The sequence below is a fragment of the Triturus cristatus genome, chromosome 9, assembly GCF_964204655.1.
Source record: "Triturus cristatus chromosome 9, aTriCri1.1, whole genome shotgun sequence".
Classification (NCBI taxonomy): Eukaryota; Metazoa; Chordata; class Amphibia; order Caudata; family Salamandridae; genus Triturus; species Triturus cristatus.
This window is the reverse complement of record NC_140592.1, coordinates 1,264,313,216-1,264,334,141: the sequence shown is the minus strand read 5'-3', so window position 1 is coordinate 1,264,334,141 and position 20,926 is coordinate 1,264,313,216. Positions and strand designations below refer to the sequence as shown.

At 49.1% G+C, this 20,926-nt stretch overlaps 1 protein-coding gene across 5 annotated transcripts in view; it reads left to right on the top strand.

Moving 5' to 3' along the window:
• Positions 1-20,926, top strand: part of HEATR5A (HEAT repeat containing 5A) — a 399,007-nt gene that overhangs the window by 125,579 nt on the left and 252,502 nt on the right. For all 5 annotated transcript variants that reach the window (XM_085627402.1, XM_085627405.1, XM_085627403.1 and 2 more), the window contains 3 exons: positions 12,948-13,059; positions 14,883-15,035; positions 16,054-16,153. In XM_085627402.1, the coding sequence (XP_085483528.1) occupies positions 12,948-13,059; positions 14,883-15,035; positions 16,054-16,153 (365 nt within the window). The remainder of the gene's footprint in view (positions 1-12,947; positions 13,060-14,882; positions 15,036-16,053; positions 16,154-20,926) is intronic.

Here is a 20,926-nt window from a genome sequence, read left to right as displayed (position 1 = left end):
ACAATTTTGTTCCTACCTGGGATCCGCATTGGGACACGGGGCAGGTTCGGCCCCCTCAGGCGCCATTTGTTCCTTCCCCGGCCCCTGCCCTGCCGCCGCGGTCTTTACCACATACGGCGGAGGTGGAGGACGACTGGGAGGGGTCCAAGAACTCACTTGCTCGTCAGTGTGACTTTGAGCAGGACTGGGCGGATGAGTTAGAGGAGGCGGGTGGCCTTGCTGTCTCCTCTGACCCGGGGTTTGCTTCTCCTCCGCCTACCCTGGAGGAGGGCGCTTCTTACACGGTGGTACTCCGTCGAGCAGCTGAGGTCCTCAACCTTGATCTCCCTACAGTGGCCCTAAAAACGAATCTCTTCACTGAGGTGCTCCAGACTGTGTCTACTTCGTCGGAGCTCCTGCTGCCTTTTAATGACGCCCTCACTGACGTCTTACTGGGCACTTGGTCGCGGCCAGCCACAGGGGCCCCTGTGGATAAGAACGTCGCAAGGCGTCATCGCCCTGCCTTTCTGACCTCTCATCCTACGCCCGAGAGCCTAGTCATCCAAGCTTCGGTGTCCCAGAGTGCTTTTCCTATGGCTCCGCCGGATAAGGACTCTAAGAACCTGGAGCAGTTCGGCAAGCGGTTGTTCTCTTCGGCCAGCTTAGGGCTGTGGTTGGTAAACACCGCATGCCTATTGGGCCACTATTCCCATGCGGTGTGGGATACAGTTGCACAGGTGTTGCCTCAGTGTCCTGAAGAGGGCCAGCTGTGCTGTCCCAAGCTGTTGCCGAGGGTAAAGATGTGGCTAAGTTCGGTGTGGTTTGGACACCGCGGACTCACTAGGTAGATCAATTTCTACGACCATGGCGCTTCGTCGCCCCGCCTGGTTGAGATCTGCCGGGTTCTCGCCAGATGTCCAAAGCTCACTCATTGACATGCCCTTTGATGGCACTCGTCTGTTTGGTGATAAAGCCGAAGCGTTTTAAGGACTCGCGGGCCATGGCCAAGTCCTTTTGGTCTTTCCACGAAAAGCCCAGCCACTCCTGGTTTTCGTTCCTTTCGTGGCAACGGAAGGGGCACCCAGGCACGTTCCTTCAGCAAGCCTGTGCAGAACCGGCCCCAGCGCGGCCGCGGTTTCCGCAGGGGCGGGTCTGGGAATCAGCGTGGGGCATCAGTCCACCTCCGCCCCCACTGCTTCTACCTCCAAACCCTCGTAATCTGAGCTTTGGGGGCACTCCTCGCCAGTGGGTGGCAGGATCTGCCATCACCTCCCCACTGGCACGCTATCACCTTGGACAAGTGGGTGTTGCAGATCATCCGCAAGGGTTACTCCTTTCCCTTTCAGTCCACCCCTCCAGCCATGCCAGCTCAGTACCACCGCATGTCGGGGTGGGGGAGGGGGACACTTGGCACTTCTCCAGCAGGAAGTCACGGCCCTCTTAGCCAAGAGGGCCATTGAGTGCGTTCCTGGTCCAGAAGTAGGGAGTGGTTGTTATTCCCACTACTTTCTGGTCCCCAAGAAGGACAAAGGGGGTCTTCGTCCCATCTTGGACCTCCGGAACGTCAACCGCTTCCTCCGGAAGGAGAAGTTCAAGATGTTGACTTTGGCTCAGGTCTTGTCTGCTCTTGATCCAGGAGACTGGATGGTAGCGTTAGACTTGCAGGACGCCTATTTTCATGTTCCCGTCCTGCCGGCCCACTGGTGTTACCTGCGATTCATGGTAGGCCACGAGCACTTTCAGTTTACCGTGCTCCCCTTTGGTCTTACCAACGCCCCTCGGTTGTTCACGAAGGTGATGGCGGTGGTCGCAGCTCCTCTGTGCAGATCGGGGGTCTCAGTCTTCCCCTATCTAGACGACTGGTTGTTGAAGGCGGGCTCGCCCCAAACAGTCCTCTCCCACCTCCAGACTATGGCCGACCTCCTGCATTTGTTGGGGTTTTCCATCAATATGCCGAAGTCGCACCTGTGTCCCTCTCAGAAGCTCCTCTTCATCGGAACGGTTCTGGATTCGGCGCAATTTCGTGTTTATCCTCCCGAACAGCGGTTCCGGGATATTCAGGCTATGATTTCGCTCTTTCAGCCTCTATCCCGGGTTTCAGTCAGCATGGCCCTCCGGCTCCTGGGCCTGATGGCCTCCTGCATCCTGCTGATGCATCATGCCAGATGGCATATGCGGGCTCTGCAGTGGGACCTGAAGTTCCAGTAGGCACAGCATCAGGGCAACCTGTCCGATCACGTTCAGATCTCGGATGGCACTGCACGAAACTTGCAGTGGTGGCTCACGAACCACGATTGGGTCAATGGCAGATCCCTCTCCCTTCCTCACCAGGAGCACACAGTAGTGACGGATGCGTCCCTCCTGGGATGGGGAGGCCACATGGGAGAGGCAGAGATCAGGGTCCTCTGGTCTCTGGCAAAGTCCCGGTTCCATATCAACCTTCTGGAGCTGCGGGTGATCCGACTTGCTCTGAAAGCCTTCCTTCCCTCTGTTCGGGGACAGGAAGTTCAGGTGTTCACAGACAACACCACCTCCATGTGGTATTGCAACAAACAGGGCGGGTGGGGTTGTGGACCCTATGTCAGGAGGCTCTGCTCCTCTGGACATGGCTGGAACATCGGGGCATATCTCTGGTGGTTCAACACCTGGCAGGCTCCCTGAACGCCAGGCCGGACGAACTCAGCCGCAGATGCATGTTGGATCACGAATGGTGTCTGACCTCAGACGTGGTGCAAGGTCTCTTTCTGCAGTAGGGAGAACCTTGGTTAGATCTATTCGCCACCAAAGAGAACGTGCAATGTCATCAATTCTGCGTGTTGGAATTTCCAAGGCGGCACTCGCTCGGAGACGCTTTTCGTCACGGGTGAAGTTGCGGTCTGTTGTACGCTTTTCAGCCTGTACCACTTCTGCCCAGAGTGCTGAATAAAAAATCATGCGCGACCGTGCCCAAGTCATTCTTGTGGCTACGGATTGGGCAAGAAGAGTCTGGTATCCCGAGCTACTCAGTCTGGCAATCTGTCCTCCGATCAGACTGCCACTTCGGGAGGATCTTCTGTCGCAGCAGCAGGGGACGGTCCTCCACTCGAACCTGTCCAGCCTCCACCTCCATGCGTGGAGATTGAGCGGCGACAGTTGACAGCATTTGACCTTCCTGCCGAAGTCTGTGATGTTATCTTGGCAGCCAGGCGTCCCTCCATTAAAACGGTATACGCCTGCAGGTGGAATACATTTGTGGCATGGTGCACAGCGAAGGCTGTGGATCCCCTTTCTGCCCCTCTTTCAGAAGTTCTTCTGTTCCTCCTTTCTCTGGCCCAGCAGGGCTCTGCTCTGGGCACTATCAAAGGCTATCTCTCTGACATTTCCGCCTTTTTAAGTCTTCCAGATCAGCCTTCTCTTTTCAAGTCCCCGGTTTTTAGTCGTTTCTTGAAAGGCATTACACACACGTTCCCTCTGGTTCGCTTTATAATGCCTCAGTGGGACTTGAATCTTGTGTTGACTTATTTGATGTGCGCTTCCTTTGAGCCGCTTCACAACTGTCCTTTACGTCTTCTCACTCTAAAGACGGCTTTCCTGGTTTCTATCACCTCTGCCAGAAGAGTGAGTGCGCTCCAGGCTCTTTCTTCTAAACCTCCTTTCCTTTCGGTTCATCCGGGCAAGGTGGTTTTAAGGACCCGTCCTTCTTTTCTGCCCAAGGTTGTCACGCCCTTCCACATTGGGCAGACCATCACTTTGCCCACCTTCTTTCCGCCTCCGCGTCCTTCAAAAGAGGGAGAGGCTCCACCGTCTGGACCCAAAACGTGCGCTCTCTTTCTATCTGAGTCTCACACAACAGTTCCGGGTGGGTGACCAGCTCTTTGTTGGCTACGTAGGCGCCAAGAAAGGTCGGGCTGTGCACAAACGAACCATCTCTCGGTCGGTCGTTCTGTGTATTAAAGCCTGTTACTCCTTGGCTAAAAAGGAGCCTCCTGTGGGGCTGCATGCTCATTATACTCGGGCGACAGCAGCCTCTACTGCTCTGGGACGGGGAGTCCCTTTCCAGGATATCTGTCGGGCAGCTACGTGGTCCTCGCTGCATACCTTTACCAAGCATTATTGCCTTGACAGCCAAGTCCGGAGAGACTGTTTCTTTGGCCATTCTGTTCTCCGGGATTTTCTGGTGTGATCTTGTTCGCAGACCCACCACCGGGGTTGGTATTGCTGGGGTATCTATTCTAAGGTAAGGAATCTAACACAAACTTGTTCATTCATCCTGAACTTGCCCTGGTTTGATTTCACCATTTGTAATCTGGAAGCATGGCGGGTATAGTAATTCCCTTCCATTAACTAGAAAAAAGTATTCTTGTGTAGCGAAGGAATATTGGGTGTCGTGGTGGTACAAAATGACTGTTGCTCATGACCTACTGTAAGAAACTGGCTCTATATATACTGCACCAATGTGAGGTACAGTGTGTATAGAGTCCAAGGTTCTCCAAAGGTTTGGCAGAGGCTAAAGTTAGATATAACCTTACTCTCTAAAGTGGTAGCTTGGTCGAGCAGGAAGGCAGTATCAGAGGACAGTTTTAAGCATTTGATGTACACACTCAGTCAGCAAATGGTCTCACACGCTCAAGAACTGAACTCTAGGCCAATTTTGTGGTATAAAAAAATATACTGTTTAATTTCTAGAACCAAGCAAGCCTGGTACAGGAACGCATATAAATACTTTGCAGTAGTAAATTACTTGGATGAACATAGTTCAAAATTGCATCATGACTTGTACTGGTTTTGTTTACAGTTTTAGGTAAGCAGTTTGCAACAGATTGCAGGTATAGTTTATTCAAATGAATGGGCTTTTTAAGAAAAATGTGGTTAATTTACTTTTCAGATTTCTTTTGTTAACACAGGTCTGGGTCCTAGATTCAGCCCTGGGACATTTCCTGAAAACAGGTGAGTAAATGCGTTTTGGTTAAAGGTACGATTTTTAAGGAATATTATTTCAAAAAGTTGACACTTAGAAACTTTTTCACATAGAATCACCAATGTTCTCCTATGGGAGGAAATTCACTTAGCAGGTAAGTTACTTTTGCGTTACTTTTGTAATCCAGTGCTGGACTTCTAGATTCAGCACTGGGACATCTACTTAAAACAGGTAAGTAATTAAGTGTTTGTAGTTTGTACGATTTTTAAAGAACATTCTTTTCACAAAGAACCCCCAATGTTATCCTATGGAAGGAAATTCAATTCACAGGTAAGTTACTTTTCTTACTCAGTGCTGGACACCTGAGTTCAGCACTGGGACCTTTCCTGCAAACAGTTGAGAAAATTCGGTTAGGTTATTTGTGCTATTTTTAAGGAATATTCTTAGTTTTCAAAAGTCGACACAAACTTTTTGGGAGAAAAAGTGTCAGTTATCCTATGAGGAAAAGTGAGTTATCGGTCTCGAGGTAAGTAATCGGTCTTTTTAGTTAGGGTTCTGGGGTTAGACTCGGGGGTCTCCCTGGGTCAGTGATGCACTGTTGTTGCACCCCCAGTGGCTCTAAGGCGGCCGGGTGCAGAGTGTTGAGGCCCAATGTTATTCTATGGAGGATAGGGTGGCTCCGGTTGGTGGCTGCTGGCAAGCAGGCCATGGGGTTGTGGGAGCAAAGCTAGGGTTAAGCTCAGGGCAAGTTGGGGACCAAGTTAGCACCAAAGGGGCACCCTCAGCGGCGCTAGGGCAGCCGGGTGCAGGGTGCTGTTTTGAGGTCGGGTGCCCTGTTGTTTTTAATGGAGATTCTCCGGGACAAAGAAACACTGCAGGCTCGGGGACGAGAATCTTCCAGGAGTGACCACCACTTCGAGGGGTAAGTTGGGATGTAGAGGGATGGTTAGGCACCACTGGGTTAGGCACACAAGGCCGTGGGGCGTCTGGTGCAGGGGTGCCTTTGGATGTCGGATTCTTACCCGCTCTGGTCGTGGTAGGGGGGTCCTCTGGATTGAGGCAGGTCAGGGGTCGCCGGATCTCGGGTCAGGATCGCCGGGGGGACCTCCTCACTCCTGTTCACTCAAACACGGGCCGGGCTCGGCGGGTGCAGAGTGTGCTGGATTCGCGGTTCCTGGCTGGCACCTGAAGCTGCAGTTTAAGCACGTCCGGTGTTCTCGGGAGAAATAGCTTGGAGAGTGAAGGCAGGCAGGTCCTCTGGGGTTTTTGAGGTTGCTTGCCGCTGGGCACGTCGGGGTTTAGCAAGAGCAGGTTTGAGGGGAGTCAGGCCTGTAGGGCTGGGGCCAAGTCAGTGGGTGTCGTACTCTTGTTAGCTCTGCACGGCTTTTCGTCCTTCTTCTTTTCTTGTGGTTGCTGGATCTGAGGAAGGAAGGTTCAGGGTGCCCCTAAATACTAAATTTAGGGGCGTTACAGGTAGGTAAAGGGCAGGGACCAATGGGTCCCTTTCCTGGGGTGGGTACACCCCTGTTCTGCCCCTCTCCAGTGGGAGGGGGGCAAGAGCCAGTCCCTGGTTGGCTGGGTCCCCCCATCCTCAAGATGGCAGGGACTCGAGGTTGTGCTTCACCTCGCCTCCCCCACCTTAGGGGTGGAGTTGGCAGAGGTGGGCACACCTCTCTTCGTTCACTTGTTTTTTACGCCGGTTCTCCTGCCCAAAGTGGGGGGTAGAACCAGTGGGGACCAGTTGCTGAAAGCAGCAAATGGTCTTGAGAGGCTAACAAAGGCGACATGCCTTTGAAGCTTCTCCTTCGTGAACCCTGCCCATCCTGGGGGAGGAGGCTTGGCACCTCGTCCCAGGATGTGCATTGTTTCAGGCCCCCGAGAGCAGTAGCCTCTCGACCCAGGGGTCCAGAAACATGTCTGGTGGTGGCAGCCTACGCAGCCACTCAGTCAGGTCACTGGTAGTTGGTCGTTTTTCAGGAGGCATCTCTAAAATGCCCTCTGTGGTGCATTTTACATTAAATCCCACACTGGCATCCGTGTGGGTTTAATGTGCTGAGGAGTTTGATACCAAACTTCCCAGTCTTCAGTGCAGCCATTATGGTGCTGTGGAGTTCGTAAAGACACCAGCACAATATACTCTTAATGGCAGCACTGCACTTACAGGGCCCAGGAATGGACCTGGGTGCTGTAGGGGTACAGGGCTCATGCACCTGTACCCTCACTACTGGCATAGGGCATCCAGCCAGAGGGGTGACTTGTGTATGCCAGGGCAGTGGTTTGTAGGCATGGCACACAGGGATGTGTGCCATGTCGACTTTGTTTTGTTCTGCACCTAGACACTCAGCCTGTAAAGGCAGTGGGTGTGTGTCAGGGCACTGGGCCTCTAGGGGGGGCACAATAAGTGCTGCAGTCCTTAGGGGCCTTCTCTGGGCACAGTGCCCTGGGTACTTGTGGTACCATTTACCAGGGGCTGACATGTGGCCAGAGATGCCAATTGGGTTTTGTTTTGGGGAAAGAACACAGGCCCTGGGTCCTGATTGGCAGGGCCCCAGAGCACATCAAGTCAAAGAGCATCAGTAGCCTGGCAACAAAAAAGGGGGGGGGGGTTTACTGCAACAGAAACGCACTTTCTCACTTCTACTTGGCAGAGGACAGAGCTTGTTGTGCTACTCTCCCTCTTATGATTCTAAGGGTTCGCTTGTAGTGCATGGGGAACATTTGGAACTTTAAATATGCCCTACAACAATTTCTTTTGCCATATTTAAATTTTTGGTGCTGTTTATATGCTGTTGTCTGCTTTTGGTATAATTCAATGGTAGGTTTAATGAGTTCCTGTTTTGACTATTTCTAAGTTATCATGCTGGATAATCGATAAAAGATGATGCACTCAAGCATACTACAATAGGAAACCCAGATCTCGGCTGCCACAGCTTATTGAAAATAGCATGGACTCCGTGACTTGGAGGACTGTAATCAGCGGACCATGGTCCTTTCAATGACATGGGGTTTTCAGAGATGACTGTGAGCAGGTTTTAGACTTTACTGTGCATGTGAAACTCAAAATGCCAGATCCTAGCTTACTCCCAGGATCAGCCAAGGCCGGATATGTAGAATAATCAGATCAAAATAATCCATGCAGCTACCTAGCTGGACAAATTAACGTAAACTATTTCTTTGCCAGCATATTTCTACTATACAATACTGAAATACCGAAACCATGGCCTGACCATGTTGCACCGACTGTTTCACATTGTGTATGTCCTAATAGGACCATTATTGTTGGTTGGGGTCACCCAATGCCTGGCAGATAGCCTGAGGTTTATTCTCAGAGACACTGTTTAACTCATTCCCTTATCGCCACTTTCACCAGAAAGGCTTTGTTTAGCCAGTTTTAAGGAGGCTGCCAAATGTCCTCTCTCTTCGCCTGCATCGGCTGTCTCTACTATGCGTGATGTCAGCAGCACTCTCGTGTCTGCTTGGTTGCAGCCTTTGGAGTTGTGAGCTGTCGTGTTTCTTCATAAGCAGGCAATGCCTTTGGCATTCATAGGTTAGCACAATACTTCACTTAGGCTCCACAAATGCATGTTATGTCCAGTGAGTGCATGGTCCCATGAATACTGCCATTCAGCTCCTGTCCTGCTACCATGATATAACCTATGAAACCATGGGACAAAGACAAGGTTTTGCAAGGATGGTTCATTGCAAAGAGGTTTCCTTCTGTGCCTTTGGCTACCCATTGGACTTGCCTTCGAGATCCAAATACTTTTTGCTCTCTCACATCTTTTGAAAACCTGCTCCTTTTTTCTATCTTTGTTTTCTAATTACAAATCTTAGGTTTTAACGTTAAAGCTGTAACCAAACCCCCCCAATAAGTGTATTCCTAATACCTCACTCTCCCACTCCCGCATTGTGTAAACACTAACCTTCTCTCTCGGGTACTTGTGCCCTTCATTTCAGCGACTGTCGCAGGCAGAAGTTCAACCATAGTCCCCAGATTGTCTTATGCTTCCTTGAGCATCATCTACAAGCATTTATCATTCCAAAGATTGTGAATGTAGGTTCATCCTTGGTTGTCATCTCCTGTGTAGGAAGCTGGCTCTTTTTATAGCAGACCTCAAAGAGGCTCTCTGTGTAGAGTCTCCAGGCAAAATCCAGTCAGTTTACAGAGCCACAAATGACACCCCAAAGGCTCTCTTTTGATGTAGTGTGAGCAAGAAGTTAAGCCTATCGGAAGGTACTGCTAAGCATTTATTGCACACAAAAAGGCAGTAAGGGAGGCGCACACTCAAAGAAATCCGACACCAATTTGTAAAAATAACACGTAATTTTAAATGAATTTAGATACCAAGATAATCCGAATCAGGTAAGTACTTTTCGAGTTAAGAATTTTTACAGGTTTCAAAAGTTGGCAGTGCAATATTTGGGTGCGGTAATATTATCCTATGGTGGAAACGCATGTACTGCATTCAAGCACTTAATAGCAATTTACGAGACTGTTCTCCGGAACTTAAGGTGGATATGGGTCAATGTCCAAGGCCACACCAACCGCTTGCCTCCGAAGGCTCCGGGACATCCGGGTGCAGAGGTGTGTTACAGCATCGGGTGTCCCATTCACTTCAATAGGGAACAGTCCATTCAGAAAGAGTCTGCAAGCTGGGACTGGGGGGGCCAGTCCGGGGGACCCCACAGGGGGCTAGACCCTTGAGTTGCTTGGGCACGTAGGGGCACTGTTGGTCAACTCCTTCTCTGACTGTGGGGCTTAGGTGCAGTGGTGTCTTCTGGTGTCTGGTTCGGTGCAGGCATTGCTCGCAGTTGGAGGTGACCTACAGAAAGAGGCTGCTGGCAGCGACTGGAAGTCCAGTCTGGCCAGACCCAAGAGTGGGCTCAGCTCTTGTGTGTCTCAGGACCCCGTGGGCACAGTCACCTCCCTGGGACTCGCTCTCTGGCGTGCAGGTGTGCTTTGAGGTGTCAGGTGGTGTCAGTCGGGGACTTGCTTTTTGTCTTTGGTTCTTGCAGAAGGGGACAACAGGACTGCTGGGCCACTCTCGGTGGGGGTCTCGCTGTCCCTGGAGTCCCTCGAAGTGCAGGTCTGTCCTGGCTTTCCTACACTTGTAGGGAGGATGGATCTGACCTGTAGGAGCACAACTACCTCTTCCTGGGTGGCTGCTTTTTTATAGCCCCTGTAGGCGGCGGGTCAGTGTACCGGGTGTTGCTTCTTTGGTGTCTGCGACTGCAGATGAGTACCACCTCTACTCCAAGGAAGTTTGAGGCAGTTGGCGAAGCACTTGTAGCCCTCAGAGTCTCTTGGAGTCTACATAGCGGCAGGACAAGTCGGTTGCTGCATGAGGGTCAGGTGCAGCTGGCAGGGTTGGCTCCAAGTCAGTCATGCTCCACGGTTCTCTGGTTAGCAGTCTTCTGTGTCCACTCCTCCTTTTTTGTCTGTCAAAATCTGAAGTCCTATTATCGGGGTCCCTTAAATACTCAATTTATGGGCGTTAAGGAGAGGAACGGTATTTGGCAATGGGCTACTTACACCTGGGGTTACTACACCCCCTAGATGAACACTTCCTTCGTGCAGTCGGCATCACCCTGTTCCAGAATTCCTAATTCCACCACACACAAGATTGTGGAATTTTTAATTTGGTATTCACTTCAGGCTGTTTACTCTAGAGGTCTGTCCTGCCTGGCAGTGCAACATGCCTCTTGCATAGCACATTTTTCTGCCTGTGCAAGGGAGTAGCATCTCCTCTGTCTGGGGAGGCCTTGGGTCGCATATCAAAGGCGGCAGAGGCCTTTGAATCTTCCTGGCTAAATATACTGATTTACCACTGTTCCTGGATGAAGAGGTGTATACCAAATACCGTAAGTTTCAGTGAAGCCATTATGTAGCTGGGTAACTTGCTTTGACCAGTGCCCAGTACATATATTAAGATGGCTTTCCTGCTCACTTGCAATATCTAGTGATGGAACCAGACATCACAGGGGCATATCTGCTCATGCAGATATGTCCTCACATAAAATGTAATGCACCCTGCCTTGGGGCTCATTGGCCTGCTCTAGGGGTGACTTGCAAATAGTAGATGTAGTGACTTTGGCATGACACACAGGAGTGTGTCGTGTCATGTTTTCACTCATGCTTTGCACCATATCATGCAGCCTGCAATGGGAGTTGTGCTGAATTTGTAAGTGGGTTCCTTATGACAGCATAAAATATGCTGCAGCCCTTATGGACCCTTTTTAGTAACCCTGCCCTAGGTACCATTTACTATTGTCGAGGAAGTAGACTTAACCTTGGTTTAGGGAAGGAGCACTGGCACGGAGGTCTGGTTAGCAGGCCTCGGTGCGGAGTCGAAATTCAGCATCTAGCAACTACAAAGAAGGCACAAATTGGGGGTTTAACTGCAATAAAAACACCGTTTCCTACACTTCCTACCATCCATCCGAGGGAGGCTGGAAGAAGTGCTCACAGACCACACCACCGCTGTGTGGTACTTCAACAAACTGGGCAAACCCCGTGCCTGGAGGCATTGCGTCTCTGGAAGTGGCTGGAACACCAAGAGATTTGTCTGGTGCTAAACTTAGCTTACTCTGAATTTTTCCATGTGTGCATGTCATAGAATAGACAAACTGACTGGCCTAAGAAATATATGCTGTCTAAGGGTACACTAAGCAGATCTGCTCAAGTATTCGATCGTTCTATCTGCCACCAGACCAACATGCATATAAAAGTTACTCCTCTGTGCCCTTGACCTGACTAAGAGTCTCCTGGCTACAGATTCTGTAGAAGGAACGCAACCTGCCTGCTGTGTGGGTGTGTCGCTTCGCATGCTGTGTGGCGCGTTGCATTAAAGTATAGCATCAAACATTACACATGGAATGCTTCAAACATTGCACATTTTTTCCAACTCTAGCATTACTGCAGAACTCTAGATAACATAAAATATATTTCTCTAATGTACCTCATACTATGCAGATCTAACAACATCTTTAATATTTTGGAAAGTTCTCATGCATGAAATGTGAACTGCTGTGCTTCTGTTGACTCTTTCTGTGTACACGTTTGTTACTTCTGTGCTTGACTGTTCTATTCCCCCTTGTGCGCCTAGAGGCAGTTAATTGGTGCTGTATGCATAATACAGTTAAATAAGTAAATCCTTTAGTTCTCCAAAGAAGAGAACCTCTCTCTAGCTTATGTTTGGGGGAAAACCTATCCATTCACAATACAATTACAAATGCTATCTTTCCTTCCAAATATGACCATTCTTTGTATGCCTCACTGCCTTCCAAACCTGTCTCTTGTTGTCCATAATTGTATTTCATATGCTTTTTTGATTTTGGTTCTCAATATAACATACATCAAACCACACTGATAACATCTGCACAATAAATATTTTCAAATTATTTTCTTTGATCTCATAACACACCTTAAATTCCTCGGTCAGATCAAAAGGTATAAATGTCACATTTGAGTTTGCGTCCTTCTCAAAGAATCATCCACCTACATGCACACACTTACCCTTAGCTTTGCAAGTAAACACAGTCGCAGAACAGATTGCAACCATCTTGATTAAAATCCCGGAGTGTGTGGGCGTTGCTCCTTCTCTACTATATGAAGGGGGGGTTGTTAGCCTTTTGCCTGGGTGTTTGGATTCCCTGCTCACAGGTCTTGAGCCAGAGGATTGGCAGTATTTGCCTGAAGCCCTTCTCACTCACTCACTGACCGTAGCTTCCAGGCTAGATCATTGTACGCGCTCCGCCGTGTGGAGACCACACTACAATAAAAATGTGACACGCAGGGGTAGTTCCTGTGCTTAGAAGCCCCGTACAGCAATAAGAAGGTGTGTGCCATCTTGTTCTACTTTCATCTGCATTATATGCTTACGTCGACTACAGGGCTTGGCGAGAGATTGCCTTCCATACAAGAGATCCTTGTAAGAGAAGAGGGTGAAACATACATTAAAATAATGTGGCACAAGAAGAAACACTGGACAACCTAGTCCTCCCATACCTTGAAATATGCAAAACTGGGATTTGTTGACAGTTAATGCAGTATTCTGATATTTTCTAACAGGAGGTCTTGGCGTTAGCAGAAGATTTATTGCGGAGTGCGTCTCAAAATAATCGTATATCCATACAACGGACGCAGGCTGGGTGGCTCCTCATATCTGCTCTCATGACATTGGGTAAGTGACTTCAGAGTTAATATCTGCTCTGTAAATGTAGAATCTGAAACTTTAGCAAGGCCTGGCTTTCTTGCATAAATTGAAGTTTTCATTTGCTGCGTTAGATCATCATACAAGTGCATGGGAAGGGACTGGCTTGATAGCAGCCCTTTTCAAACCCTGTGAGAATGAAGTGTCGTTCTCTGGCCCATGGGTGGTTAACTCCTCAAAATGGCAGCAGGAGCAAAGGAGCATCATGCGCCTTTTGACCCCAACAGTGTCGGAGTCGTGATTCTTTGTCCCACACTAACCCATTAAGCTCGTCCTCTTTGTGTCTGTGGGGCAAAGGAAAGGGCACGGGTAGACACTACAAAAATAAAGTGGGCACTCGCAGCCCTGTTTACTTTTTGTTTCTGTCACTGCCTTTGATCCCTGATCTCAGGGGTAGCGCATGCCGTGCCATTGGTACCAAAGGGCAAGCCAGGGGAGGCAGCAACTAGCTCTGATGATTTATACTTTACATCCATGCTGTAACCCTAACCGATTTTAGATCTATAGTGCCCAACTGCAGATCTGTCTTCCTTGCTAGCCTGCCCTTATCTGAGGTGCTTGATGCTCTTGGCCCTGGATGGCTGGTACCTTGTGACTGGATAGATGATAGTATGGCTCATAACGGGTGTGGGAGGTGGTGTTTGAAGACACAGGGCCCCTAGTCCTTTGGGGCGCTAGGGCCCCCCGGCCCTTTGGGGCTCTAGGGCCCCCCGGCCCTTTGGGGCTCTAGGGCCCCCCAGCCCTTTGGGGCTCCAGGGCCACCCGGCCCTTTGGGGCTCCAGGGCCACCATTCTCTTGCAACTAAAGGGCCTTGATTGGTTGACTGCGACTATAGGATTCTGACTCCTTTCCATTAGGCTTTTGGTGGTTGACATCTGAGGCTCCAAGTTCCTGACACTGGTGGCCCTGACTGGCTCCTGATCTGGGGTTGGCTGTTAAATCCTTCTGGCCCTGTCTGGTGACCCCCGGTCACATCAGCTGACATTGGTTGGTTGTACGAGGCTGTTGGCGACCTGGGAACTGATTGGCTGGCACTCTGGGTGCCATCCATCTTGCACTCAGGGAGCATAGACCTTTCATGCTGGGGGCGGTCAGACATTTGGTGTTAAGATACAAGCTCTTGGATTGCTCGGAACCCTGAGGGTTGATGCTTCTGTGCTTCAAGCCCTTTCACATTGAGATCTGGCTGGTTGAAGTCCTTGGGCCCAGCCGATTGATGCTCTTGGCACACACGTGTGATTTGGAGGTCTGGAACACGCTGATGTCGTTGACAGTTTGGATACCACAGATGGAGGACCGGCCAGGTTCCACGGAAGGGACGTCCACGCTGCGAACCATGGATCTGATAGCTGCGCTTGGGCATTTAACTGACCATTGCTCTAGTAGTTGGCTTCATCTGTGGTTGGTTTAAACAACTTTTCATTGAGAAATTGACCCACTTTCAACCTGCTCTGCTTGTGTTTGGGAAAGGCAAAATGTGATCGATTAAAATGTTTGAATTCATCTTAATTTCTGGCAGTTGGTCCGTGTTCAGTTCGTTCCAAAATGCATTTGTTCACTGTGCATCTCAGGGACCAGCCCTGTGCCATTTGGTAGAAGGCCCACAGGTTCTTCAGTCCTTCGACATTTGGCTGCCAGAAGCTGCCAGTGATCCGGTGTCGGTGCCTGGAACCAGCTGTGATTGCTGAAGTTCAGGTTTATTGTTGAAGACTCTTGTCTGAATACTGTGAAGCTTCTGCTCTGTGATTGTCCAGTTAATAACTGACAGACTCCACTTCCATGCAATGTTACAGGCTCTCCTGTGGTTCAACACCATCTCGGGAGGGTGCTGCTTCTTTGGCGCTGCGTCTTTCCACAGTCGGCCAAGGACCTGGAGACCGAGAGGAGCCGCGGAGACTCCTTTACCTGGCAGGTGACGCTGGAAGGGCGTGCTGGAGCGCTCTGTGGTGAGTGTTGGGAATGACTCTCCTTGTTGGGGTTCATTCTTTATTGGTGTGTCTGTTGCATACGATCCTCTTGGTCTGACTAACGACTTAAATGAGGATATGTAAAATCACTCCTAAAAGATGAGGCTCAGTCAGTACTGAAGGATCTCCTTTCCCTGTGTTAGGTAGACGAGGGAGCGGTGACGGTCCATCCCTCTCATGGGCCGGTAGGAGATGAGCCGGGGGTAAGGGACCACCTTTTTTTGGGTTTGGGGGGGAAGTCAGCAAGTAGTGAAAGATCTTTCTCTGGGTTAGACTGGAGAGGGGTCCCCTTTCTGTGGGTTTGAGGCAGCTGAGGCAGAAGTGGAAGAGACAGTCCTGCGCAAAGAGAGTCATAGGGACCCTTGAGAGTGACCCCCCTCCCCCCAGTCCCTTCTCAGTTGGCAAGAGAGGTCTAAGATGAGCCATAGTGGATGGTTAGAGGAAATATTAAGACAAAGGCTCCCAGATTTCCCTTTTTACTGATTTTTACAGATTAATACAGACAGAAAACAAGTAGTTTCCCTGTCTGTATTTATTTTTGAAAGTGGAAAAATACAGAAAATTGTTCTTCTTTAAAGTGACTCTCCACAGTGAACTTCATGAGTTCCAGGGCAAGAGCAGAGCAGATAGACAGCACGGGGAGTTAAAAAAAACAAAACAGGATGAGATTTTCTTAAATACGGGGATTCGTAAACTTAGGTGTAGTTAATGTTAATAATTACCTGTGGTGGGAGGGTTTTGTTTTATTTGGCTGCTTTATTTGCTAAAACGAGACTTGTTGAAGCATCTGGATCTGTAAATGGTTTCTAGGTTAAAATAAGGTGTCGCAAGCCAGAACTATCGTCAGTACAATTTACTGTGCGTGTTTGAGGCTTTCCGTGGGATTAACTTGTGCTTTGCATCAATCTCTCAGTTCTCTTCACTTGGAACGCTGCCCCAAAGTTTAACCCTCCTACTCCCTTGCTGCTCTTCTAAACTGTTTTCCATTTGTTTTCAGCGATCAGAAGCTTCCTGCTCCACTGTGGAGATCTTCTTGATGACAATGTGCTCCAGAAACTGTTACCTCCCCTGCCCTCTGCCATTGATCTACTAACACAGTAAGTTCTGGGTCATGAGGTTATGTGGCCTGTCTGCATGTCCCTCGTTTATGTCGACTGTTGGCCTCTTTTGTCCTTGCTTGGAGGGATGCAAAGAAGGCATTGAATGTCTTTCCAGAGGGAAACTATGAACCAATTCTGCTTTCTTTGCATGAGCATTCTGCAGTGTCTCACTCAGAACACATTGAACACAGCTCCTGGCAGCATCATGCCCGCTGCACCGCATTAAATAATGTAATAGCTCACCTGGTATGGTAACTAGTAACCAGGTGTCCCCAGCGACAGTGTTTCTGGACCTTGAAACATTTGCCACAGTGTCAACAGTTGTGGGTCTGCACCCGATGAAACCTCTACAGAGGTGGGGCCTGGCTGCAGACAGAAGCTCTTTCTGGCCCCTGCCCATCAGTGAAGCACCATGGAAGAGACCGCTCTGAGTGAACCGACTCAAATATGCTCTGACCCCCCGTCCTCCCACCAATGCGCAACTCACTTCCCAGTGACATTTTCGCAGGCTCGGAGCAGTTGGAATATATCGGTGAATACGGAAAAACCACACGCAAAACCACCTGCTATCTTAGTGGGTTTTGTTAATACCCATTCCGAGGAGAAAATGTTTGGTGCAGCGATTCCAAGTGGAATCTGATGTCCAGACCGTCCAGTATCCCTGCACCACAAAGACACAACCTTGTAATGAGGGCCCTGGTAGGGTAAGCGTTTAGCACTCTAACAGTACGTCTATGTACATTTATCCATAGGCCTGTACACGTAGAATGACATCAAAGCCACATAATGAGAAAGATGCCTTGAAATACAACAGGTTAAGGTTCCTACAAGGGATTTTGTTTCAGATAAAATATCCTATTATTAGTCAAGGAGTTTCTCTAAGGGTGAGTCTACTTAGAACAGCCACCACAATGTCAATCGATTAAATCGGAAGAATTGATGAATATATAAAAAAAAGCACAAACACGGGAATATCTTGTATGAAGTATCTAGAATTATTTTATATGTATAAATCAAGTTAAAAAAAGGAGTACAAATGAACAGTAAGTTCAGCAATAAATCATGAATGAGGAAGTCTTAAATTTGTCCTACATTTCATGAAAAGACATATAGTCCCATGGAAAAAGCAATTGCATATCTCCTGATGAGACTAATAATCAATTGAGTATATTGAAAATTGTGAAAATAGATGATGAAGTCGACGTTTCGGTCTTGAATGGCGTCAGTCCGTCAGACCATTTTCAGGACAGTAGTTCTTGCATCTAAAGACTCAACACGAATAGTCACTTTCGTGGAGCTGGAATTCTCACTGCTTATATAAATATAGCGGAGCTGTCACTACAGGATCAAAACATGTGGACAAATATTAGGCTGAGTGCTAGCTGTCTCATATGCACCATATAATTATTTAAAAAATCCTATTCAATCCATACCGAATTAATATTCTGACTCAGTCAGATTTTGTAGTAGCGCTTTCAAACAGGAGATCGTGATCTCTCGACTCACGGTTTCTTAACTGTGTCTCAAAAATTAATTATATAGCGTGCGGAGGAACCAGCATCACCCCACAGCAACAGACGATGAAACACAACAGCCACATGAACTGCGACCTAGAGAATTTAACACAGCAGAGCTAACTCATGCTGTACACAGCAGTAAGACATTCTGCACCTTACAAAGTATTGAGCCAATCTACTCCTTAGACAACAGAGAACCACCTCTTGCTTTACACAGGAGAGCGCTTACACTTCACACAGAAGAGCTATTGTTTTTTTCAAAAAGCAGAGTCCTGCAGAAGTTCTAGAACAGCTTGAAAAACATCACCATAAGCTTGATTATTTTCTGGACTAATAGTTTGTCTCAGTGGGCTAGTTTTGAAGGCTGGCTCTGTATATACTATACCAAAGTGAGGTATAGTGCGCACAGAGTCCAGTAGAACCCCAAAGGTAGGCAGAGGTAAAAGTTAGATAGCACCTCACTCTCTATTTGTGGTAGTGTGGTCGAGCAGTAAGCCTTTATCAGAGGACAGTGTTAAGCATTTGTTGTACACAATCAGCAAATGAATTCACACAATCAAAGACTGAACTTCAGAGCAATTGTTTTTGTATAAAAATATTTTTCTAGTTATTTTATTTTCTAGAACCAAGCAAGCCTGGCACAAGTAAGCAATAAATACCTTACGGTAGTAATGCAATGATAACTGTATATGCGCTTTGGTTTGATTTACCGTATGGATGCAGAGAAATGCAATACTTCGTAAATGCAGTACATAGACTTGAATAGGCTTTTTAGTAAAATAGCAGGTACGTAACCTTTGAGATTAGGCTTACACAGAGTAGTATATCTAGATACTACTCTGGGACATTTCCTGAAAACAGGTATGTAAAATCGTTTTTGTTAGATTATGCAATTTTAAAGAATTTCTTTAGGTTTTCAAACTCCACACTTAGAAACTTTTCACAGAAAAACATTCAATCTTATCTTATGGAGGAAAATAGTGTTATCGGTTTTGAGGTAAGTATTTGGTAGTGGGAGTTGAGGTTCTGGGGGTAGACACAGGGGTCCCCCGGGGTCAAGGATGCACTCTTGTTACACCCTCAGTGGCACTAGGGCGGCCGGGTGCAGAGGGCTGAGGCCCAATGTTATCCAAAGGGGAATAGGGGCCCTCCGGTTGGTTGCTGCTGACTAGCAGGCCACTTGTGTGTGTAAGCAAAGCTCCTGGACTTTAGCTCAGGGCAATGGGAAAACAATGTAGCACCAAAGACGCACCCTCAGCGGCACTAGGGCGGCCGGGTGCAGGGTGCTTTTTCGACGTGAGATGCCCTGTTGTTTCCAACGGAGAACCTCTGGTTTGTAAACACATTGCAGGCTTGGGGACAAAGGTTTTCTGGGTGTGACCACCACTTCAAGAGGTAAGTTGGGAAGTTAGGGGTTGGTTAGGCACCGTCGGTTAGGGCACACAAGGCAGTGGGGTGTCGGGTGCAGGGGTGCCCTTTGGGGTCGGATCTTCTTACCAGTTACTGGTCGCGGTTAGGGGGGCCTTCTGGATTTAGACTGCAGGCGTGGGCTGGAGTCTTAAGGCAGGTCAGGGGTTGCCGTATCTCGGGTCCGGATCGCCGGGGAGACCTCCTCGTGGTGTTTGCCCCCTCGAGCTCGGACCGTGGATGGCTGGTGCAGAGTGGTGCGGATTCGTGGTTTCCGCTCATGGCCAGAGGCTGCAGATGAACAAATCTGGTGTTCACGGGAGACACAGTCTTTGTGGATGAAGGCAGGCAGGTCCTTCGGGGTTTTCGAGGGTGCTGGCTGCAGGACACACCGGAATTTCACAGGAGCAGGTTCGAGGTGGAGACAGGCCGGTAGGGCTTGGGACAAGTCAGTGGGCGTCTTCCTCTTGTTAGCTGCTGCACAGCTGTTCGGTCCTTCGTCTTCTTCTTGTAGTTTCTTATTGTCTGAGGAAGCAAGGTTCAGGGGTGCCCCTAAATACTAGATTTAGGGGTGTTACTGATAGGTAAAAGGCAGGGACCAATGGTTCCCTTACCTGGGGTGGGTACACCACCTATTATGCCACCCTCTAGTGGGAGGGGGCATGCGCCTGTCCCTGGTTTGCTGAGTCCCCCCATCTTCAAGATGGCGTGGCCTGAGAGTTGTGCTATACCTTGCCTCTCCCACCTAAGGGGTGGAGGTGGCAGAGGTGGGCACACCTCTCTCCCTCACTTGTTTTTCCCGCCGGTTCTCCTGCCCAAGGTGTGGGCCAGAACCAGTGGGGACCAGCTGCTGAAAGCAGTAAATGGTCTGGAGAGGCTCACAAAGGCGGCATGCCTTTGAAGCTTCTCCTTCGTGAACCCTGCCCATCCTGGGGGGAGGAGGCTTGGCACCTCGTCCCAGGATGTGCATTGTTTCAGGCCCCCGAGAGCAGCAGGCTCTCGACCCAGGGGTGAAGAAAAATGTCTGGTGGTGGCAGCTGAAAGCAGCCACTCATCCTGGACACTAGTGGTAGGTTAGATTTCTGGGGGCATCTCTAAGATGCTCTCTGTGTGCATTTTTCATTAAATCCCACACTGGCATCAGTGTGGGTTTAATGTGCTGAGACGTTTGATACCAAACTTCTCAGTTTTCAGTATAGCCTTTATGGTGCTGTGGAGTTTGTAATGACAACCTCCCATCACCATATACTCTTAATGGGAGCACTGCACTTATAATGTCTAAGAATGGACTTGGACACTGTAGGGGTACAGGGCTCATGCACCTGTACCCTCACCACTGGTATAGTGCACCCAGCTAGAGGGGTGACTGATCTATGCCAGGGCAGTGGGTTGTAGGCATGGCACACAGGGATGTGTGCCATGTCGACTCTTCACTTTGTTCCGCACCAAAACACGCAGCCTGCGAAGGCAGTGTGTGAGTGTAGTGGTACAGGACCTCTAAAGATGACACAATGGGTGCTGCAGCCCTTAGAGGCCTTCTCTGGTCACAGTGCCCTTGGCCCCTTTGTTACCATTTACAAGGGACTGACCTGTGGCCAGAGATGCCAATTGGGATTACGCTTCAATGCAGATTTAGGGACAGAACATATGCCCTCTGTACCTGGTTAGCAGGAACACAGGGCACACTCCGTCAAAGCACATCAGCAATTCAGCAAAAAGTGTGGGCAACCTCGCAGAAAGAGGGCACTTTCTCACAACTAGAAACGGGGTTCAAGCAGGCATTGGGTAGGTCACCAGGATCACCGTTCCTCCCAATCCTCTGCCCCATGGCATCAGCCTCTAAGCT